Source organism: Mustela putorius, unplaced genomic scaffold (genome assembly GCF_011764305.1).
Source record: "Mustela putorius furo isolate JIRA1106 unplaced genomic scaffold, ASM1176430v1.1 tig00003859_pilon_pilon_pilon, whole genome shotgun sequence".
NCBI classification, from domain to species: Eukaryota; Metazoa; Chordata; class Mammalia; order Carnivora; family Mustelidae; genus Mustela; species Mustela putorius.
In genome coordinates this window covers 13982686-14008216 of record NW_025422011.1, presented here as the reverse complement: position 1 = coordinate 14008216, position 25531 = coordinate 13982686, and the positions used below count along the sequence as shown (strand labels likewise).

Here is a 25531-nt window from a genome sequence, read left to right as displayed (position 1 = left end):
GGAGCACTTCAATTTCAACCTATACACAGTGCACACACAAAGACACACATGCACACACACTTTTGTCTACATGCATTTCCAAGAGTGATGCAAAAGACAAAAGAATCTCATATTTAGGAACTTAATTTTCATTCTTCCTAGTCAGAGAATTTCCTGCTTCTCTGACCCACTTCTTACAAGTGATGTAAGGCAAAGTCCTCATCTCTCCCACAGTTCATTGAATTCGACCATATTTTATTATTCTTACAGACTTCCAATACAAGTTTCTAAATACCTTTGCCCAGAATTCTCTATTGAAAATACGCTAAATACTATGGACTGCTATTAATTTAGAGAAACACCACTAGAAACAGGTGTCTAGTGCTAGTGGTCCCTTTCTTCAGAGGCTCCCGGGAACTATTCTTTTTTTTTTTTTTCCAGCGTAACAGTATTCATTGTTTTTGCACCACACCCAGTGCTCCACGCAATCCATGCCCTCTCTAATACCCACCACCTGGTACCCCCAACCTCCCACCCCCCGCCCCTTCAGAACCCTCAGATTGTTTTTCAGAGTCCATAGTCTCTCATGGTTCACCTCCCCTTCCAATTTCCCTCAACTCCCTTCTCCTCTCCATCTCCCCTTGTCCTCCATGCTATTTGTTATGCTCCACAAATAATGAAACTATATGATAATTGACTCTCTCTGCTTGACTTACTTCACTCAGCATAATCTCTTCCAGTCTTGTCCATGTTGCTACAAAAGTTGGGTATTTATCCTTTCTGATGGAGGCATAATACTCCATAGTGTATATGGACCACATCTTCCTTATCCATTTGTCCGTTGAAGGGCATCTTGGTTCTTTCCACAGTTTGGCGACCGAGGCCATTGCTGCTATAAACATTGGGGTACATATGGCCCTTCTTTTCATCCCCAGTAATGCAATTGCAGGGTCATAGAGAAGCTCTATTTTTAATTTCTTGAGGAATCTCCACACTGTTCTCCAAAGTGGCTCCAACTTGCATCCCGGGAACTATTCTTATATTAAAACAACAACAACAACAACAACAACAAACTTTCTTAGGATTATTGAGTCTGCCTAGATCAGGAGTCAGTCTAGGAATTTTCTATCTCAAGAGCTCTCCTTCCACATGTATTCTATTCTTCACTCGGCCTATTTCTACTTGGGAAAGGTTTGCTTTTCTTTTTTAAACATTTCACTTTGAAGTGATTATAAATTCATATGAAGTCACAAGAAATGTATAAAGAAGTACCATAAATTCTTCCTCCATTTTCTCTCAATAATAAAATCTTGCACAACTATGATGCAGTATCAAAACCAAGCAATTGGGCACCTGGGTGGCTCAGTGGATTAAAGTCTCTGCCTTTGGCTCAGGTCATGATCCCAGGGTCCTGGGATCGAGTCCCGCACCAGGCTCTCTGCTCTGCAGGGAGCCTGCTTCCTCTTTTATCTCTGCCTGCCTCTCTGCCTCCTTGTGATCTCTGTCAAATAAATAAATAAAAAATCTTTAAAACAAACAAACAAACAAACAAAACAAACAAAAAAACCAAGCAATTGACATTGTGGCAATCCACAGCTCTTATTCAAATGTCTCTAGCTAGTTGTATGAGCACTTTGTGTGTGTGTGTGCATGCGCATCGGTGTGTGTGTGCACTGCCCTGTGAAAATTCTGTTTGAGATTAGTATTGAACACCTACATTATGTTTCAGGTTTCTACCTGTTGTTTATTGCCATCGTGTTTATAAGAGCAAAAATCTTGGAAACATCTTAGAGTCCTATAATGTGGCATTATTTACACAAATTAAGATTCACTCTAAACAACAATAATATACACATATATTTAATGCTGTGGAAAAATGTATATAGAACATATTAATATCTCGTATTGTCATCATCAAACACAAAAAATTAGCAAGTCCCCATTTTTGTTCTTATGACAATAACAAAACATAAAGGAGAGAAATAAAAAATTAATAACCCAGAATTACATATTTCCTCTCTTCCTTTTATTTTGTTTCTCCAAAAGCTTAATGATAAACATGAGTAATAAAAAACAGTAACACACATTAAAGTTTTAATCTCTTTGCTTTGTCTGTTCAACTACATATTTAAATTTACTTGAGAACAGACTACCAGACTTAATTATATCCCCCAACTTGGTGATAGAAGTAATTGGATATATCCAATTTCTTTTGTTCACAAAAGCTAAGAACACATTTTTATAGCATGACCATATTTTACCATTAAGTTATTTCTTTGTGAATATATATACTTAGTATGTGTATATTCCTTAAAGTCTGAGGGATATTTTTTAAAAGACATACTCAAATACTACATAGTATAATTCTCTTTATTCAATAAGAACTCAAAAATTACTTTTTGAGTAACATTAGAAAACATAGCAATGTACAGCTTCTCCTCAATAAGATTTCAGAATTTTAAAGGCAGGAATTGGTTTGCATCTTTATGATATTTTTCATTTAATACTAATATCAATACTAATAATAGGACATCATTATCATCATAAAAGCTATCATTTATGAAGTATTTACTATGTTCCAGGAATTGAGCTAAATGTTATATTCATGATATCATTTAAATTTCACAATAATTACTATCCCCCTTTATATATGAGGAAATGAGCATCAGTGATATTAATTGGCTGTCCAAAATCAAACTGTGGGTACTCACAACTAGAACTGAAGCTAGGCTAATCTCAGTCCAGATTCTGAGATGTCAATGAGGAAGCTATATCATATCTCTTAATAGAACAGGCACTCTAAAACATTTATCAAATGAATGAGTGAATATAAAAGTGAGAAATTAATGCTTATTATGTGTCATATATAAATGAATTGACTCTCACTCTCAGGTTTTAGGAAGTAACCAAACAGGAGAGAATACAGTGAATAAAGTTTAGCAATAGAAGTAAAATCACCAAATCAAAATCTATGTATTCAGAGCATATGAATATTAGAATATTGGTTTTTTTGCTCAGCTGATTTCCTTTGCCTCTAATTCACAGAATGACCCAACTGGAGACTTTTTGTCAAAAAATAGACTCATGACAAACATACAGATGATTATGAGTTAATCAAAAATACTGTCAGTTTTCTGTATTCAAATTGATAAATTGATGGGTAACTGAAATGATCAGACATACCACAGCATAATTATTCTTAAGTAACTTAACTGAAGATAAAAAACTTATTTTTCATAAATATTTGTAGAGACTATTTATGATTAAGGGTTGATTCCTAGTAGTTCTCTTTTTAAAAAGTAAGAATAATTCTAAGATAGTGTATGTATAGTGTATAGTTTGGCTAACTCTGTAGCCCAATTTGAAAGCATGAAAAATATAAAGGATTGCTTCTGTCTTCATAGAGAAAATAAAATTCTATTAGAGAATTGGATTTAGGCCCTGTTTTTGATCACTTAAGTTATAAAATAAAAAGTGTTTATAAAACAGAAAATAAACACAGTAACTCAACAAGCTTCATAACACAATATTTTAAACCGTAGTCAGATTTTTCACTAGTAACGAAGTAGGGGAAATGCTATATGACACTATGAACTCAGAAAAATCAGGGACTTTTTGTATATATCTTTAAATTTTAGTGTCCAACAAAGTTTTGGACAGAGAAAATAAGGTGCTTAGGAAATATTCATAGATTGAAAGACTGCATTCTAGACAAAATCGAAGATGTTTGTAACTGTGCAATTCATAAACTTGAAATATTGAAAACTACCTAAATTATTCAATAACAGAAGAATGATTAAACTGCAATAATATTATGAGTCATAAAAACCAAATGGAAAATTTATATCTGAAAAATACCATAACACACATGAGGAATTCAACATATGGATTTAGCAGCAGATTAGAAAAGTTGGAGAAGTGATGATCTGAGAAACAGGTCAAAAAAAAAATATCCACACAAAAGCTTAAGGAAACAAAGTGTGGAAAATACAAAATAGAGCATAAGAAACATAGAGTTTAGAGTTAAAAAGTTTTTAATACACATTTCATTAATGTTCCTTCAGAGAAGAGAGAGGAAATGCAGCTGAAACAGCATTTGAAGAAACAATTGCAGAGAATCTTCCAAAACTGATAAAATACAGTAAGCCACTGATTCAAACCCTAAAACCCCTAAGTATTATGAATACAAAACAACAAAACAACAACACCAAAAAACAAAACAACAAGAACAACAACAACAACAACAACAAAAACACTAGGAAAGCATAGTAAAAACCAAATGCAAAGAGAAAAACCTTAAAAGTCAGCAAGAGAAAAACAGCATTGCCTTCAAAGGAGCAATAAGACTGACACATGACTTCTCAGTTAAAATAAGACAAACCATAAGTGACTCTTAATCTCACAAAACAAACTGAGGGTTGCTGGGGGGAGGGGGTTTGGGAGAAAGGGGTGGGATTATGGACTTTGGGGAGGGTATGTGCTTTGGTGAGTGCTGTGAAGTGTGTAAACCTGGTGATTCACAGACCTGTACCCCTGGGGATAAAAATATATGTTTATAAAAAATAAAAAATTAAAAAAAAAATAAGCAAAGTGGAAGCCAAAGACAATGGAATGATATTTTCAGTATGTTCTGGAAAAAAAAAAATAGTTGACAACCTAGAATTTCACACTCAGTAAAAATATGAAAATGAGAATTTGGAAATGAACTGTGTGTGTGTGTGTGTGTGTCTGTGTGTCTATGTCTGTGTGTGTATTTAAGATAATTTAAAACAGAAAGAATTCATAAGCAGCAGACCTATGGAAATATTAAAGGATGCTCCTGAAACAGAAGGAAAATTATTCTTGATGGAAGTCCAGAGATACAGAGAGAACAACAGGAAGTTTAAAAATGTGGCTCAGACTAAATGAAAACTGACTAAAGAAATAATAATTATGATGTTTTGTGAGGTTTAAAATATATATAGAATTAAAATATACATCAGCCTTTTTTCAGAAAGTAGATATACAAAAATAGGAGTTTCAAGGTCCTTGAATTACCTGAGAAGTGGTAAAAAAATTAATTTCTATTAGGTGTTGATAGGTCAGGAAGTATGTGTAATCTCTAGAATAATCACTAAAAGAATAGTAAAACAATGTATAACTAACAAGATAGTTGGGAGGAAGGGAATAAAATAATATAAAACGCTCAATGAATCCAAGAGAAGGCAAAAAGAGAGAGAGAGAAAGAAAGCGGGACATAGAATATATTGAATACATAAAAATCAAATAGTAGCATGTTAGATTTAATATCTAACCCCCAAATCACTGATTATGTTATAGGTAAATGGACTAAATACTTCAATTAAAAGACACAGGTTATGGGCACCTGGGTGGCTCAGTGGGTTAAAGCCTCTGCCTTCTGCTCAGGTCATGATCTCAGGGTCCTGGGATCAAGCCCCGCATCAGGCTTTCTGCTCAGCGGGGAGCCTGCTTCCCCTTCTCTCTCTGCCTGCCTCTTTGCCTACTTGTGATCTCTGTCTGTCAAATAAATAAATAAAATCTTAAAAAAAAAAAGACACAGGTTATAACACTACATTAAAAAAAAAAACTATAAGCTTTCACACTCCTTCAATGTAAAGATCAAATTAGAAAGTAAAAGGATACAAAAATACATCATGCAAACCCTGACAAAAAAACGAAGATCACCATATTTAATATGAGACAAAATAAACTGTAGTCAAAAAAATTACTAGAGATAAAGAGGATCATTCCATAGGAGCATAAGGTTTAATTCATCAGAAAGATAGTAAAATTCTAAAATTATATGCACTCAATAAATAGCCTCAAATTACAGAAAAGAAATATTTATAAAATTAATAAAGGGAGAAATAGACAATCATACTGGAAGATTTTAACCATATTTATCTCAGTAAATGAACAGGCAGACAAAATATTATAAGTATATACTGAAAACACATTTATCAAGCTTGACTTAATTGACATATATAGAACACTGCACCCCCAGACTACAGAATACATATTCTTTTCAAGTACATGTGGGTCATTTATAGAAATTGTCCAGATATTGAGTGGACCATAAAGCAAATCTCAATAATTGGCAGAGTTGAGAGCATACCAAAAATGTTCTTCAACCACAATGAATTCATCTAGAAGTCAATAACATACATACAAACCAGAAAATGTTTTGGAAAATTAAGAAATAAACTTCTCAATAAGTCATGGGTCAAAATTATAATAAAATGGAAATGATAATGAACATATGACATTAAAATTGGTGGAATGAAGCTAAAGCCATGCTTAGAGGAAAGTGTATATCCTTAGATGTATATATCAGAAAAAAGAAAGGTTGAAGAATTCAGTGAAAATGGGCCTTGCATAAGGTAGGGTTGATCAAGCAACCCAGCATAACCCAAGTACCCAGTACATCTGGGTCTGGATAGGAACAGGGAGGTTCTGCCTAAAGAATACAGTGTGATGGGTCTGCCAATTGATGTTTCATTTAACTTAGTAGGAAATGGGTAAACACTGAAGAATTGTGAGTCAGTAAGTGAGATGTTCAGAGTCATACTTCAAAAGCATATCACCAGGGAGGAGAGTTCAGGATGAACTAACTGCCTTCTCCCTGAAATACACTCATCACTCTCTCTCTACTGTAGTGATTGGTGTAATACCTCCCTTCCCTGTTAGATTCTATGGGGGCAGTTCTGTGAGGCAAGAAAGTATATTTGTCTGCAGTATTGTATCCCCAGTGCCGAGAAGGCTACTTGGAATATAGACAATGCTCAATAAGTATTCACAAAATAATAAAGGATGAAAGAAAGGAAAAATAGGGAAATCAGAAAACCATTGTTATAGGTACAGTTTTGGATTGACATATGAGTAGATCATAAAATTATTCAACAGTGAGGATCTTGAATACACATATGAATGATCAGATTAGTTTCATTATTTCCATTAATTGTACTACTTCATTCATTCATTCAACAATCTCATATTGAGTATCCACTACATACTACATTATGTTATGATCCTGGAGGTACAGATGTTAATAAAACAAAAGTTCCTGCTAAAATGGAGCTTATATTCTAATGGGACAACTCAGACAGTAAATAATTATGTATACAATAGGCAAAGTACCTTGAAGAAAAATAAGGCAGGGAGAGAGCAATGGGTTGTGAGCATGCAAGGCAAACCTGAGACATTGCCAGGAACCCAGGCTGGCTGAAGAAGACGAATGGTGGGGAGAATGGTGTTCAGAGAGGTACCATGGGCCTGGGAAAGTAGGACCATGTAGCATATAGTAAAGGCATGGGCTTCATTCTAAAGGAAATAAAAAGTCATTAGATGATCTGAAGCTGAGGACTCTCAAGATCTGACTTATGAATGCAAAAGGGTCACTCTGGCCATTAAGTGGAGAATGGATTGTCAGGGAACAAGAGTTAAAGGAGGTAGACAAGTTAGGACATTAACCTACAAATGACTTGACTGCTTGAACTCTGCTTTCATCCAATTCCATATATCACCCTAACACTTCCTCCACCAAACTCCTCCTTGTCCATCCACATTACTCAAATCTAGAACCTCATTATCTGCTACTTTCACTATTATGATACTGTATAGACATTCTAGTTTGGGGGCGACAAGTTTGAAGACTGTAGGAGTAGAGTTTCCATTCCAACATTGACTAGCTTTATAGACAATGCTGAATAAAACAGAAAGATAAATAGTACATTATAAAATATAGAAATTAAGCAGCCTAGTTGAAGGTTTGGGCAGTAAGTGAGAACAAAAATTATCATAAAATGCTTATTTGAAAGCTTCTGATAATTCTGAATTAATGCACATTTATGGATATAAACCTAATCTTTTGGAATGTTTGATTTGGACTTTGTTTCAAAGAAACAGATGCAATTCGATTATTTGTTTGCTTTATTTTGATTCACAGAGAGCATATGGGAATTCATTTAAAAATACACCAAAACACAAACAGATAACAGTATTTGACTTTTCTAATTAAAAAAAAAAAAAGAATTATAAGCATATGTCTGCATCTCTGGAATACAAAATAATTTTGTGTTCTTAAATACAACACCAAAGTCTTGTATATACTATAAAAGAGTTAAAGGCCAGCGCTTCAAGCTGAGCATTTCAATAGCTAGGAACAGAAATTTAACCTAATAAGGAGGTTTTATTCCTAAAAAGTATTATTAGATTTAGTGAGTATCATTTTCCTTAATTGGTAAGAGTTCTAGAAATAAGAATTTGAGTGTAGCAATTTAAACAGTTTGCTTTCCTTAAAAAGACAGTGTCTATTATCAAAACTGACCCGGGGTGCATTCCGAGGCTCAGTTGTTAAGTATCTGACTCTTGATTCACATCATGATCTCCGGGTATTGAGACTGAACCCTGTGCTGGGCTCCACAACGGGCATGGAGCCTGCTTAAGATTCTCTCTTCCTCTCCTCCTGCCCCTCTTCTACCTGTCCCTCCCTCTAAAAAAAACTAAAAACAAAAAACAAAAAAATGACCCATACATTCATTGTCTCTACAAAAACTGTGTGGATATATGATGAACAAAATGAGAAGAATGATCTAAGCAGAAGATGGTTACAGATTCTGTCAACTATATGCAAAACTACATAAATTATTTAACAGAGTAATAAATCATATGCTATTGAATACTCAAGAAAACCAGAATATGACTTTCAATTTTTAATATGTGGTTTTTTACAGTTTATAATTATATAGACATGATCATCATTTGTCTGCTTAAAGAACTTCTCATTATTATTAATTTACCTTTCTTTGAAAAGCAGGAGACTGTAACATAGTTCCTTTAGCTAGTACATCTCAAAATTGTTATTGAGAGAAAAACTTTGCAGAAAAAAGCATGTAATTTCTTTCAAGCTTCATTTCTTCTAGTCTATAATGGATACAAAAAGAAGGCCTTATAAAAACTGACCACTGCAGTATGGTTTGGATTTATATTCTCTTGGAAAAGTAAATACAACTACATGAATACCATATACTCAATGTTTATTACACACCAATTATAGCCAGACTTAATTATACTAGAAGAATTGATTTTATAGCAATTGTAAAAATGTAAATAAGGCCTTAAAAGTGATTCAGGAATTATATTTTATAAAAGAAGCTTTGATTTTAATTTAAACAATTCTCTTAGGGTATGATCTGTACTATACAGAATGTTTGCTTTTATTGCCATTGAAATAATAGTGATATTTCAGGAAAGCAGGAGACAGAAACACCTGTTTCTTATTAAATTACATTGCCTAATGATTATAACAACTTTATGCACTAGATTAATTTTAAAACATAAATATTACAATATTTAAAAGTTTAAATTAGATGGAAATCTATTTAAAAAGTAGCAGTGAAAAATGTGAAACAAAAGAGAGCATATTCTTACCTATTTTAGTTCAAATATTCCTACTAATAAAGCATGTATCAAAAGTATCTACATTAAAAATATTTTTCATAACATGTGTTGATTTTTATCCTATTATATTGTAAATCTAATAATCAATTACTGAAATTTGGAAAATAATAAAGAACAATTTAAAACTCAGTAACAGCTGTCAATATTTGGATATATATTTCTTCAAGTCACCTGCCTATCTGGTTAGCTATCAATTTATCTTTACCTTTATCCATATAAAATCAGGATAATACTAAACATGTTTTAGAACTTGCTGTGTTGTTAGTAACAAAACTCAGGAAACAATTAAAGTACATTTTAAATGAGAAAAATCAAAGGACTTCTAAATTTATGTTCTTTTTTGAAAGAGTGAAGTACATGCCAAGTTGAGTCATGAAGAGAAATGTCAGTGTGATCCACGGCAGCTGCTTGCTTCCCTGGGAAGGAAGGGCCCGCTTAAGAGTCCAGTAGCTAGCAACCCCTCAGCGCTCCACAAAGTCACTAGTGGGAAAAGAACAAAGGCCTTTCCAATGCAACTAACACAGATGTGCCCAAAGGCAAACTGTCAGAAACAGTTAAGATGACAGCTACTCACAGTTCATTATTTCCTTCTCACAGGTCACTGGGTGACAAGCTGGGTCAGTGTGCTTTGTCGGCTGTCCCAGTCCTTCCCCACCCCCTATTCAATTTGAATAAGGTAAAGGGCTCCATCAGATAAACTAATGTAAACAAACACATTCCAGACACTTAAAGATGCCAGAATATGGCATTTATCTTATTTTTGGACCAAACTTAGAATTAAAGGTACACACAACTCAGTTTATCCAAGCAAGAAGATAACCACATTTCTATATCTCACGGATAGAGGCAGAAAAAACATTTTAAATGTTGATAAATAAACAAGAAAATATAATCTATCGTGAACTAAGAACTTTAAAGACCTCACACAGTAAGAGATTTTCCTTTTTCTTCAATAGGAAAAATAATTTTTTCCACATTACAAAAATAATAAAAAATGAAGATAAATAATCAGACTGCTTTCCACAAATGTTTGAAGTGTATATTAAATTAAATGATTCCGTAGATGGGAAAGCCTGGCCTGCAGATTTGTGGTGATTGTCATAGGTTTTTTTTAAGAATATAATTCAAAATAATGTACCCATCAAAATGGCAATAGTCCAATCAAATGTTTATGATGTAATACACATAAAATTTTAGTGATAAAGTGACTATTCAATATGACAACATTCTGTTATAAAATCATTGGAATAACTACTATTAGGAATGAAGAATAAAACAGTGGTTAAGAGCATGGTCTATAGATCCAAATGGTTGTGGGTTTGAATCCCATCTCTCCCATCTCCAGCGGTATAACTGGGCACATTACAAAATCAGTCTGAGCCTCAGTTGCTGTATCTTTATGAATTTTAAGAGTCCCTCCACCTTCAGATTATTGTGATAGTAATTAAATTTACCACATTGTTATAAGAATAAGTACTTTCACTAGCAGTTGACACATGGTAAGTATTCAACAAATGACAGCTGTTAGTTACCTATCACCATATTTAGTAGATACAAAGCTGAACTGAACCACCATTCAAAGTGGGAAATACCTTGGCTAATCATGACAGGTTATAGTCACCTTATTAGAAAAAGATTTTTAAAAATCTCTAATCCATTCAAGTGCAAGCTTTGTAAATCAGTAAATCTAGGTGGTTGGATTCAACAAGAAATGGGTTTACAGTCTCCTTTTGTATTTTCAACTTCTTATGTAGTCATCACTGTAAGCTGCATATATTGACATATCTATTATTATTCCCTTTCTAAACTGTTCCACTTTATTTAAAGGTCCCTCTCCAAGATATCCAGTCAAAGTAATAGGTCCCATTTGAAAGGCTAAAGATTTGGAATAATCACTAAGACAAGAACATGAATGGTTAGGCAGAATAATGTAGAGGTTAAGTAAAAGACTTTGGGCTCAGATAGGCCTGCCTTAAATTACTACCTGGAAGGCCTTTAGTGAAGTAACTTAATCTCTCTGTGCCTCAATTTCCTTATCAGTAAAAAAGAGATGAATACCTCTGTTTTACATACTGCATAGGCTATTGGGCAATAATGCACATAAAGCACTTAAGCAAAGTTAGTATATGTTATTAAAAATGAATGTTGTCTTTCATTTTCACATATTTATATGCCACTAACTACCAATCTTTCTGTCTTTCCCCAAATTTGGCAACTTGTGGTTCTCTCCTTCAATGGCTACTGCTAAGGAAATACAAACATGTATATCTCTGTATCGTTTATTTTTTTCAACTATATGTTCTTTCTCCAGATTATTTGCTCATTAATGGCTTTTATTCTAAAATTCCATTTCTTTCTCCAATTTCTACAACTCAGATCATTTCACAGTATTCTTTTATTTTTATAATGAATTTATTCTATATTTTTAAAAATTATCATTGATAAAGGCAAGAAAATGTAAAGTCCTCTCTTAAAGCTGTGATAATATAATGCACCAATTATCTTATATTTGGACTGCCTGTAAACCTAACAAGACAACCTAAGGTTCAAAGTAATCAATATGCCAAATTCAGTACCATGTTCTAATTTTGCCCAACAATTCCTTCCAAAATGGGAGGAAAGTAATTGCTCTAAGTACTTACTCTCTACTCAAAATAACTTTGTTAAGGAACAGAAAGAAGGAGAGAAACTGAAATTACCTCTATTATGGTAAATTGTGGGGGTGGAGAGGAGAATGAGGATAAATCCCTGTGGGTTGTAGAAAAAAAGAGGACTAGAGAGTTGCTGTCGCCTGAGACACAAATCCTGAGGGATGCTCACTAAGATAAGGACCCTGGGAATTTTCTTCTGAAATAAAATCCCAAACATATTCAATCCCTATTGATTAAAAAATCACAAATCTAACTGCAACCTCTATTAAAAACTATTTTCGACTCTACTTGCTTTTAGCACATTTTCACAGACTACTCATTGAGTGCTTACCACATTCCTGGAAATTTAAAGACCTGCAATTCTAACAACTCAAACAAGTATTATGTTATGTTAACTGATGTTAACTGCTTTGTTGCTTGTTTTTCTGTTTGTATTCTGGGGACTTTTTTGGCTTGCCTAATACAATATGCCTTTCTCCCAATATTCCATCTTCAGACTGTACTGCTTCAGGGCAGATACAATCACAAAATATAGAAGACAAATTCCTCAACCTCCCAATGCCCTTGACCCTCAGAGAAAATACTTCCAGGATGGGGAAGGAGGGAGTCATAGAGAATTAGGTGAGTTATCACTGGATTCCCTGTACACTGACTACCCCCCTACCCTAGCCTGTACCTCCTGGGACCAGGGCCAGCAGGAGACAAAAATGGAAGTTCCATACAGGTTTCAGAAATCGGGAAGCAGCAGGAACCCGTGCCTCCTTGAGTAGTACCCAGGATAATGACAAGCCCCCTCATGCTCTCAAAAAGCGTAGAGTAGAAATGGCTGTCTAGTGAGTCTAGGAAGGCCAACAACAGTCTCATAAAACTATATTTGTTTCCCAGTGGTCCAGTTTTCCCTGAATTCCTGTTTTACGTGAAAACTTCAAAGACTGCTCCCAAGGGCCTTCCATTCAAGTGACCTGAACAGAAAGGACTAGCTGGACTGCTGTGGCTTTGTGGCCCTGTTGTGGGGTGTCAGAGAGTTGAGAATCTTATATATGATTAAAAAGTAAGTAGCAGGAAAGGAAACTAGAACTTAAGTTTTTGTACAGGCCTGGGATATTCTCAGACTATGATACAGCAAGGTACTAAATTTGTTCTTTTGTTCATCTGTGCCCTATCTTACTCAAAATAATGAAACCAAAGTGAGGTTTAGAAAACAGGCAATAAATTGAAAAGTCACTTTTATTAAGAGGAAAAGAAAACGTTTCCCTCCTGTTAAAATCTCAGGCAGGAATATATAATTTAAGAATTTAAGAGCTTTTAATTGAAATAAAAGCTGTTACGTTGTGTACCTTAAACTTACACAATGTTTATATGTCAACTCTATCTCTATAAACCTGGAAAGGTTCTTAAAAAAGAAATTAAAAGTTGTCATTTTTTTCTTTCTCAATGCAACTGACATTTCTATCTATAGTTAGAATATTTAAAGTTAGGAATTCTCTTGAGCATTAGAAAGTACAGTATGAATCATATTACTCCTTTAAGAGTACTTCAGTCAATAGTTAACTGCCAAAAATTACGATACTAAAATTAAAATTTGTAATGTCATTTTGTGATTTATAACATCAAACCAAACAAAATAACACTACTACTAATAATAAACATACCTTTAATTTTCCAATTAAATAATGAGGATCAGAGAAATAGTTTCTATTTTCCAGCCAAGAGTGATTTTCATTTGGTTAGCAAACCACTGGTTAGTCTTATTCTATAGAAATTACATCAATTTTTAAAATTATCACTTCTAAAGACCATCCAATGTGCATTTATCCTCAGGCCTAAATATAATAATCTTGCCACAAAACACAAAAAGGATTGTCTATATGGGTCTGATGTTCTTAAAGATCTCTTGGTATTTTCACAATTGGATACATGTTCAGTATCACTTTACTTACGTTATTTCAGAGCATTTTAGTGAGAACCCAGGAGAACAGCCCTTCTGAGTACACTTAAAACAATATCATACATCAAACTTTAATGAAATACACATAAATGTCACCTCTCTTCATCAAATGTGACCCGAAAACGACAGTGCTTGCAAGCCAAAGGGCTTTTGAGATATTTCAATAATCTTCAAGAAATCAATCTTACATGAAACTGAAGGAAAACATCGAATGTCATTGAGCAATAAAGCTCCATTCTGTCAGTGCCCTACCTCTGAGCAGAAGCCTTAGGATGTTTCTCTTCCAGTTTCCTCACCAGTGCCACTGTCAGCTGCCTTGTCTCCCCAAGAGGACCTTCTGGCATTAAATGGGTGTCTGAAGGCTCTGGCAGTTCCTTCAGACCAGGGATGCTAGCACATTCTTGTAGAACCTAAGAAATGAAATATAACAATACTGTACCTAATTTCATTGAGTGGATATATCTAAGCTACATATGCCTCAAATTTAACATTACATTTTTCAGGCTTCCTCCAGTCTTCCTCCTTTGGCACAGAAATCATTTGTATGTGACCAGACGAAAAGCCATCAGTCCTAACAAAAGCTACAAGGTCATCCACTATTTAATAAAATAATGTTTATATGAGTATATATAGATGTTTACATAAATATAAATGTGCATACAGATATTTATATTATGTGTATGATTTTAAACAGTATCGTTAAGATGTGAATTTGTGCTTGTCTCTTGAAAACAACTTGAACATTTTCTTTTTCAAAATACATTTTAGAGATCTATTTCTGTCTTGCCTCTGGCTCACTACACTGACCTCTTCTGCTAAGCTGCTACCATGTTCCTGATGAGTTGTAGTCCGGGCACCACGGTGAATGTGATACTCTGTCTGAGTCATATCCACTTGTGCGGTGAGCTCCTCTAGGTAGGTCAGAACAAACTGTGGATAAACCTGTAGGAAAGGAAAAAAAAAAATAGAAGTATACTAGCCTTGTAAGTAACAGCCAATAATCTATACAACGGGAAGGATGGGAGGATAAATTAAATTCATAGCAAAAAGATCTGACTACTAAAATACACCTTGTTATCTATTTCAGATCAAAATCAAGCCAAATAACTTTAATATCGGGATTTTCAGTTAGTTGTTTAATCCGATGAAGTTTAACTAGATTGCTAATCTTCACTCTTAGATAGATGATAATATTAAAATACAAAAGCCATCTAATGTAATAATAATAGTATCTAAGATTTATAGTTATTTTCACATACAATGTGCAATTGTTGTATTGTCTTGGAATAGTCCATTCTGCTCTAGAAGACAAGAAAACAAATGGGATGGGTGAAATTCATTAGCTGCATTAACCATAAATAAGTAAGTTAGTAAACTGAGGAGTATCAGACACAAAGTAGAGAACATAAATCTATGAACACAGATAGAAAGGGGGGGGCAAAAACAAGCATTTAATAGTCATGATTTGCTAAATAACAAATGAACAACAGATACCTATGACACATGGGTATAAATGAAGCACCTGAGACACACAATAATTGTGAGATCTTTAATTGGCCACCTATTGCCGACTCTGATTTTGGATTTTCAGCCAAATAAAATGCATAGCTGCCCATCAGGCTAAACGCGGAGCGTAGCTATTGTCCAAGTATACTAGCCAACAAGCTCTCTTACGGAGCAAGTATGTGTTGTTTCCTCAGACACCTTTAATATGTTGGGCTCCCTTGTTCAAATTTCCACTCTGGTCCTTGTAACCACATCATCAGCAGGGAAGGCTGATACAACAGAGAGGGGATATATCAACTTTGCAGAGATTCAGGTATTATGACTCCTTAACACACACCTTAAGTGTGTTTACCTAGCCCACCTCTCTTCCTATATATTTTGCATCATATTTGCAATTGATTGAATAAACTGTGATCTGAACATTTTATTTGGCCTGTGCACCTTTCTGTTCCATGAAATCTATGATAGCCTATCTAGGAGCTTACTTGGAGACTACTATTGCATCAGAGCAATTTCCACATAAAAATATATTTACATTTTAATCCTTGCTACAGCCCTTTGAAATGGGTACTATTATTTTGCCCATTTTAAAGATAAAGAAACAGACAATGGGAGGATAAGAAGCTTGCTTACTAGCCCATAAAACTTAGACGCCCTGCCTCAAGTATCATATAAACTTCTTTTTTGAAGTGTAGAACAAAAGTTTCTACCAAAAAAAAAAAAAAAAGAGACAGAGAAGAGATGTTCAGGGGGTAATCAAAAGGCACTAAAATCCTTATATTGCTCTGGAAAAAGAGCTACTGAATAACCTTAAACTTTTTTTTAGAAACTGTATAACTAAATATACATGTTAAAAGTGTAAGGGGCTCCAGAACCTTAAATGCATATTACTCAGTGAAAGAAGCCAACCTGAAAAGGCTACATATTATATGATTCCAACTACATGACATTCTGTAAAAGGCAAAACTGTAGACATAGAAAAAAAAAAAAAAAAGAAAGGCAATTGCCAGGGGTTAGGAGGAAGAAAAAAATGAATAGGCAGAGCACACAGAATTTTTAGGGCAGTGAAACAATTCTGCATGATACTATAATGGTGAAAGAATGTCATTATACATTTATTCAAACCCAAATATATAACACTATGAGTGAATCCTAATGTAAACTATGGATTTGGGGTCATAATGTGTCAATGTAGATTCATCAACTGTAACAAATAACTACTCTATGGGGCATGTCAATAATGGGTGAGGTTTGTACATGTGTAGGGAAATGGGGTATATGAGAACTCTTTTTTCCACTCTATTTTGCTATGAATGTAGAGCTGCTCTAATAAATGAAGTCTATTTTAAAAAATGTAAAGAACTTCACCAAAAGCACACGTGACAAAAGAAAAATAGTTAAATTATACTACATCAAATTTTAAAACTTTTGTGCTACAATGTCATCAAAAAATAAAAAGGCAACCGACAAAATAGGAGAAAATATTTGCAAATCATGTCTGTTAAAAAGGATGTGTATACTGAATTTGTAAAGAACTCTTGAAATTCAATAATAAATAAATAATAAATAACCCAATTAAAAAATTAGCAAAGAATCTGGGTAGAAGATAGTTCTCCAAAGAGGGTATACAAATGGCCAACAAACACATGTAAATGACATGGCTCTGTGACAGTTGTAAATCCCTTGTTTTCACACTTAGCGTCCTCTAACAGGTAAAGATATTTTATCTAAGTTTACTTCGGAGGCATGTTTCCCTCTTATTGGAAGAAGGCATACTTGGAACATGGGAGACTTCCATATTTATCCAATGAGATGGATGAGGCCATGCCCTAAAGATAGAGCCATGATATATCTGAATATTCTGCTAGACATAGCAGCAGCAAAGACCAAAACAAGAGAAAAAAAAAAAAAAAAAGCCATGGGCTTTGCTTCTTAGAGTAAACAGTCTAACTAAGGTGGCAAACATACACAAGCAACACAGAGTGACAAGTTCTATTTTTCATCCTCCCACCACGTATTTGGAGAGATTTACAAATTGTCCTGGCATTTTCCCTTTGGAATCATTCTAAACTATTTCTACTCCAGGTAATGACTATTCTAACATTTTGATACCAAAGTTCTTCAACATTCTCTACTCTAAGAACCAAATTATCTTGATCTCTAACCAGGCACCTACCAATTCAATACTCAGACCACCAAAATAAACAACTTCCTCCTCCAAAATCTGGAATTCTAATCTTCTCTTCTGGGGAGTCATCAGCCTAATCTTTGGACTTTTTCTTCCTTCCAGTGCATCTGCACATCATTCCAAATTGATATCTAATGTCTTAACCCTCGTTATTTCTCAAGCCCCTCAGCCCTTTGGGCTTCATTGTATTCTTCTCATTTGACTCCACTTTAGCCACAGTTTTATTAAACTGAAGATAGTTTAATAATTTGTATAACAATAATTGGATAAAAATAATGTATTTACTAAAACATCTTTGATCACATCATTCCCACTTTAAAAGCTTTAACTAATACTCCCAGTACACACTGATTAACAGTACTGTATTATTCTAGTTTCAAATTCCAGCTGTGCCATTTTCCAGCTTTGGGTGTTAAGTTCTACTCTCTTGAGGGAGAAGTTTTCTATGAAAACTAAGAATCTTCTTGAAATCTCATGCTGACCAATATTACCCTCAGGATACAGTGATAACTCTCTGGTTGCTAAAAGGGATCTCATTTCCTTGTGATATTTTCCCAACCATAGGTACATTAGAAAGTCCACATATTTGACTGAACCTGGGACTCCATAGGAAGACTCCTATCCTCATGAAAAATGCAGCAAGCAGGTCTGCAGAATCTCTCCTAGAATATTTTAAACTCTAGATGATCTATCTCCTCCTGGTCAGTACATGATCAGGCATATTTTTAAAAAGTGATTCTTTTTTTCTGATTACAAATGCTTTTTACAGAAAACTTAGAAAATACAGAGAAATTTAAAGGACATAATTATTCATCTCCCTACTACCTGTTTTATGTAGAAATTTCCAGTTTTGCTTCTACACACAGACAATACAGTACAAATAAATGTTTTATCTGATTTTTCTCTATCACATTAGCATTTTCCTCTGTCATCATCAATTATTCTACATTACTTATAATATCAGCATATAGTATACATAATAAATACATACCATTTTTGTACAATCTCACTGTTGATTGCTTCACCTGTTTTCAATTTTCACTATTACAAAGCTCTAATAAAAACCCTTAAAGATACATTATAGTACATACTATTAATTAATTCCTTCAGGTAAGTTGCTGTAACTGTAATTTCTGAATCAAAAGGGATATGTATTTTTATAGATTTTGATAAATATTGCTAAACTGACCCTCAGAAATATTATCCTGATCTCCTAGATAGCACCCAATGTTCCCTACCTCCTAGTATTCATACCCTTGTCTGGTCCCTTCTATATTATAGCAGGATTGATATATGTGGCCCAATGTGATGCCAGAAGTGTTGTTACATCACTTCTGAGATTAGGTTATGAGAGACCCTGTAGCTTCCATTTTGTTTTCCTGTTACATGGGAAATCTGCTTCTAAGCATACTTACATTGCTGTTGACAAGAGGCTTCAGTTCCTTGGTATATGGGTATATTTATACATAATAAACAGAATGTTACCCACCCATCAGAAGGGGTGAATACTCACTATTTACATCGGCGTGGATAGAAATAAGTCAATCAGAGAAAGACATTTATGGTATGGTTTCACTCATATGTGAAATGTTAAGGAACAGCTCAGAGGATCATAGGGGAAGGGAGGGAAAACTGAATGGGAAGCGATCAGAGAGGGAGACAAACCATGAGAGACTCTTGACTATAAGAAACAAATTGAAGGTTGCTGGAAGGGAAGTCGGGGAGGGAATGTGGTAATCAGATGATGGGCATTAGGGAGGGCATGTGATGTGATGAGCGCTGGGTGTTAAATACAACTGATGAATCATGGAACTCTACATCTGAAACTCTACATCTGAAACTAATGAAGTGCTATATGTAGGCTAACTGAACTTAAATTAAAAAAAATAAAAGCACATCTTTGATCCTAATCAAATCTCAGATGGCTGCAGTCCTTGCAGACATCTTGACTGCAACCTCAAAAAAGACGTTGAGTCAGAACTATCCAGCTAATCCACTCCCAGATCCCTGGACCACAGAAACTGAGATAATAAATATCTGTTGTTCTAAGTCACTATGTTTGAAGGTAATTTGTTACACAGCAATAGATAATACAAACAAAATACCAAAAAAAAAAACCCACAAATATAAATACAAAAAAAGGAAATGTACATGTTTGTTTTCTCACACTTTCATCAACATTGGATATTCCTAGTTTTATATCTACTGATATTTAACAGGAAGAAAATAATGTCTCATTATTTTACATTTCTTTAATTTCTAGGGAGGCTGAATTTTTTTATTTGGTTTGGCTCTTCTAATTTTTCTTTTGTCATGTATTTCCTTTTCACATCCTTTACCTATATTTCTATTGAAATGTTTATCCTTTTCTACTGCTTTATTAAGTTTATTATATATTAAGTGTACTACCCTATCTCTGACATTTATATTGCAAAGATTTTCCCTGTTTGTCATATTTTTCTATTTGCTCTTCCCTATGCTATTTAAGATTAAGGGGTTTATAAAATTTTATATACTCAAAGTCATTAATGATTAGTCATTTTCCTTATGGATTCTATGTTCTATGCAAATATAGACATTAAGACATTAAATATGTCTACATACTTAGTAAGTAAGTAAGTAGACATTAAGATGTCTACTCACCAATAGTCTGAGTTAGATGCTTTGGGGATTTTTCTTCTTTTATTTTTAAATAAAATTAACATATAGTGTATCATCAGTTTCTGAGGTAGAGTTCAGTGATTCATCAGTCTTATAAATACCCAGTGGTCATTGTATCACATTCCCTCATTAAAGTCTATTACCCCATCAACCCACCCCTGACCCCTCCAAGCAAGCCTCAGCTTGTTTCCTATGATTAAGAGTCTCTTATCTCTCCCTCTCTGATTTCATCTTTTGTTTTTCCCTCCCTTCCCCTATGATCTTCTATTTTGTTTCTTTAATCCCACATATGAGTGAGAAGATATAATTGTCTTTCATTGACTTATTTCACTTAGCATAATACCTTCTACTTCCATCCACATTGTTGCAAATGGCAAGACTTCATTTTTTGATGGCTGAGTAGTATTCCTCTGTGTGTGTGTGTGTGTGTGTGTGTGTGTGTGTACCACATTTTCTTTATCCATTCATCTGTTGATGGACATCTGGGCTCTTTTTGTAGTTTGGTTATTGTAGACATTGCTGATATAAACACTGGGGTGCAGGTGCCCCTTTTGATCACCACAGTTGTACCTTGAAGTGCAATTGCTGGGTTTATAACCCAGCATCAGGGTAGCTCTATTTTCAGCTTTTTGAGGAATCTCCATACTATGTTCCAGAGTGACTGCACCAGCTTGCATTTCTGACAGAAGTGCAAGAGGGTTCCCCTTTCTCTGCATCCTCGCCAACATCTGTCATTCCCTGACTTGTTAATTTTAACCATTCTGACTGGTGTATAATGATATCTCATTGTAGTTTTGATTTGTATTTCACTGATGCCAAGTAATGTCGAGCACTTTTTCATGTGTTGGCCATTTGAATGTCTTCTTTGCAGAAATGTCTGTTCATATCTTCTGCCAATTTGTTCTTTGGGTGTTGAGTTTGGTAAGTGCTTTATAGATTTTGGATACTAGATCTTTATCTGATGAGACATTTACAAATATCTTCTCCCATTCTATCAGTTGTCTTTTGGTTTTGTCGACTGTTTCCTTTGCTGTGCATAAAGTTTTTCTTTCCTTCATGAAGTCCCAATAGTTCATTTTTGCCCTTACTTCCCTTGCCTTTGGCAATGTTTCTAGGAAGAATCTGCTGCAGTTGAGGTCGAAGAAGTTGCTGCCTGTGTTCTCCTCAAGTATTTTGATGACTTCCTGTCTCTCATTGAGGTCTTTCATCCATTTTGAGTCTGGTTTTGTGTGTGGTATAAGGAAATTGTCCAGTTTCATTTTTCTGCATGTGGCTGTCCAATTTTCCAATACCATTTGTTGAAGAGACTTTTTTCCCATTGGACATTGTTTCCTGCTTTGTCCAGGATTAGTTGACCATAGAGTTGAGGGTCCATTTCTGGGCTCTCTGTTCTGTTCCACTGATGTATGTGTCTGTTTTTATGTCAGTACCACACTGCCTTGATGACTATAGCTTTGTAATAAAGCTTGAAGTCTGGAATTGCGATGCCACAAGCTTTGGTTTTCTTTTTTGCTATTCAGGGTCTTTTCTGGTTCCGTACAAATTTTAGGATTATTTGTTCCAGCTTCATGAGAAAAGTTGATGGTATTTTGATAGGGATTGCATTGAATGTATAGATTGCTCTAGGCAGCATAGAGATTTTAACAACATTCATTCTTCCAATCCATAAGCATGGAACATTTTTCTATTTCTGTGTCTTCCTTGATTTCTTTTTTTTTTTAAGATTTTATTTATTTGAGAGATTAAGAGAGAGAGCAGGAATGGAAGTGGGGAGGGTAGAGAAAGAGGGAGAAGAAGACTCCCCACTGAGCAGGGAGTCCAATGTAGGGCTCCATCCCAAGACCCTGAAATCATGACCTGAGGTGAAGACAGATGCTTAACTGACTGAGCCACCCAGGTACTTCCCTTCCTCAATTTCTTTCATGAGCTTTCTGTAGCTTTTTGACGTCAGGTCCTTTGCCTCTTTGGTTAGGTTTATGCCTAGGTATCTTGTGATTTTTGGTGAAATTGTAAATGGGATCAACTCCTTATTTTCTCTTTCTTCTGTCTCTTTGTTAGTGTGTAGAAATGCAACTGATTTCTGTGCTGGGTTAGATGCTTTAATCCAGACTTTCTTCTACATATTTTTATGGTTCTGTGTTAAAGTTTAAATCTTATTTTTTAAGGATTTTATTTACTTATTTATTAATTTACGTATTTAAACCATAAAGTTTAAATATTTAATTTAGATGGAACTGGTGGATTGTATAAAGGAAGTAATCTAACCTTATCTTTTTAAAATGAATAGAGAAATAGTTAACCTTAAAATCAAGCCAAATAAAAGAAACAAAACTTATTCAAATAAAAACAACATAACAAAATGCAATACTTAAATATTTAAATAATTTAAATTTGTTCATTATTATTATTATCATTAATAACTACAAAGTACCAATTAGCTAGACTCAATATGCCAGAATCTATTGGTAGGTCAGAATCTGTGTTAAATACCCAAAATGTTAGTACTAATGTCTCCCTTTTGCTGATAAATGATGTGAATCTTGCAATAGGCCAAATGATTTGGATAAAACCACACAACCAATAAGTGGTAGAACCAAGATTAGTTATTAATATCCTAAACTAATTCTGTCTTTTTTTAACAAATGTAATGAGCTCCATTTATGATCCAGCTACAAATAATTATCAAGTTATTCTTCATTTTAGCCTTAACTAGATGAATATAATTTTGGATGTGACTAAATTTAGATCTAATAAAAATTTCGAAACCTCTAAAAGAATAAAATTCCTCATCAATAGTTTTTCTCTGTGAATTACAATAAAAAAATGAACAGCAATTTTGTTTGGGAATGGAATATTAAAATTTTTAGAATCAAAATCCTTTTAAAAATTATGAATTATTTGCTAGCTACTGTTGGGAATGTACTATTGGGAATAATTAGGAAATTATAAATTGCAAGAAAGGGAGGTAAAAATTATAGAGTAAAAGTGGATGTTTAGGACCTGAATTTGGGGAGAAAAAGAAGAAAATACACTTAAACCTTGGTTCTGCTCTTCTGTGTTTGTTGGTGGGAAGGGTAATACTTATATAGGACAGACTTGTGTTCTTGGATACTAGGAATCAGCTCTGTTTAGGTCTATTTCAGAATGAAGTCCACATGAACAGGTACAGGCCAAAGAGCTGGAAGAATATTTTAATGCAGTCTCAAAATTCTACTTCTAATGAGGTGCCTGGGTGACTCAGTCAGTTAAGCATTTGACTCTTGATTCTGGCTCAGGTCATGACCTCAGGGTCATGAAATTGAGCTCCATGTCAGGCTCCGTACTGAGTGTAGGGCCTGCTTAAAATTCTCTCCTCTCTCTACCATTCTCCCTGCTCATGCACTCTCTCTGTCCCTCTTTCTCTCTAAAAAGAAAAATGGTACTTTTTATTTTTACCAAGATGTATAAGCAGTCTTGGTCTTTCTGTGACTTCCTCTCCACTAACCTAGAGCTTTTGGCCCAGGAATGTGGTAGAGTCAGAAACAGGACAAGAGGAAAGCTGCGGTGAACCTCAGAATGAAGCGGGATAACGGTTGTTTTAAAAATGTTTTGACATTTGATGCCTCTGTCAAATTCCCAGCCTAGAACCAGTGCTAAAACTATACAGTCCTGCCTAAGTTAGTGAGTAGACTGGAATTTTAGCCAGTGTACCAACAAAAAGCTACTCAAAGAAATGGTATTGTGTTAATTTTTAAATTTAAATTGTATTAAAGTTTCTAAATTTCTAAAACAGAGCAGGTCATGTCATTCCAGGACACTAGAGAAATAAAACTATTATTTTTAGCATTCAGGGTTCAATAAGGAGATATAAACACATAGTAATTTGAATAGGAAAAGTTTAATATAAATAATTAGTAGCAAAGGATTAGAGTGTTGGGAAATTGGCAAGTAAGAGTTAACAAGGACACTGAAGAATATGTGAATAGTAGGTATGGAGCAGCCAGTACTGCTAGGCCTGAGACAGAATGCTCAAAGAAGAGGCCTGACCCAAGGCTGAGATCCAAACCACATCAATAAGGGCACAGCCATGGCTCACTGGATGTTGAAGAAGTCCCTGAGGCAGTTCAACTCACAGGATTTACTATAAACCTGCCTTTGGAGCACCAGGAGAAGCTGTCCATGGGGAGGGGCCAAGCTGGTGACATTCCACTATAAAGCCACTCACAAGGAACACACTCAAGGAAACCATTCGTATGAAGGTGCCCTACACCAATACTCCACTCTGAAGCTCCCTGAGATGGGTGCCTGGTGAAAAATCGTACATCTGGAGCTGAGAGGGACTACCTCGATAACTTCCATGTTCTGTGTTATGGGTTGAATTATGTCCCCCCCAGAGTACATTGCTGGGTTGTATACACATGTTCAACTTCAGTAGTTATTGCCAGTTTTCCAAAGTGCCAATCTCCTCATTTTAATGACTGAGAAAACTTACGTAGGTATCACTTTGATATTTATCACAGCATTACTCACAATAGCCAAGATATGGAAATGACCTAAGTGCCAGCTGATGAATGGATAAAGATGATGTGATATATACAATGGAATATTCATCAGCCATAACAGAGAAGGAAATCCTGCCATTTGCTATGACATGGATGGACCTTGAGAGCATTATGCTAAGTGAGATTAGTCAGACAAAAGACAAACACTGCATGATATCACTTATATATGGAATCTAAAAGAGCTGAACTCATAGAAACAGAGAAAGGAATGTAGGTAATCAGGGGCTGATGAGGGAATTGAGATATTGTTGACTGGTGTAAATTGGCAACTATTAGATCAATGAGTCCTGGAGACCTACAGTATAGCATTGTGATTATAGTCAACAATGTATTACATACTCAAAAGTTTTTAAGAGAGCAAATCTTAATCTCCACAAAAAAAAGACATAATTATATAATGTGGTAGAGGTGTTAGTGAATACTATGATTTCATATTGCAATAGATAAAAATAACAAAGCAATATGCTGTATGTCTTCAATTTATACAATGTTATATATCAGTTATACCTCAATAAAAAGTAATTTAATTCAATTTAATGTAAAATTAATAGAAAGAAAGAAAAAACCGATGCCCTGAAATGCTAGACTGTATCATAGC

At 34.6% G+C, this 25531-nt stretch overlaps 1 protein-coding gene across 12 annotated transcripts in view; it reads right to left on the bottom strand.

The window, feature by feature from the left end:
- Positions 1-25531, bottom strand: part of DCDC1 (doublecortin domain containing 1) — a 437850-nt gene that overhangs the window by 158037 nt on the left and 254282 nt on the right. For all 12 annotated transcript variants that reach the window (XM_045066083.1, XM_045066081.1, XM_045066085.1 and 9 more), the window contains 2 exons: positions 14845-14979; positions 14290-14447 (listed from right to left, as the gene is read on the bottom strand). In XM_045066083.1, the coding sequence (XP_044922018.1) occupies positions 14290-14447; positions 14845-14979 (293 nt within the window). The remainder of the gene's footprint in view (positions 1-14289; positions 14448-14844; positions 14980-25531) is intronic.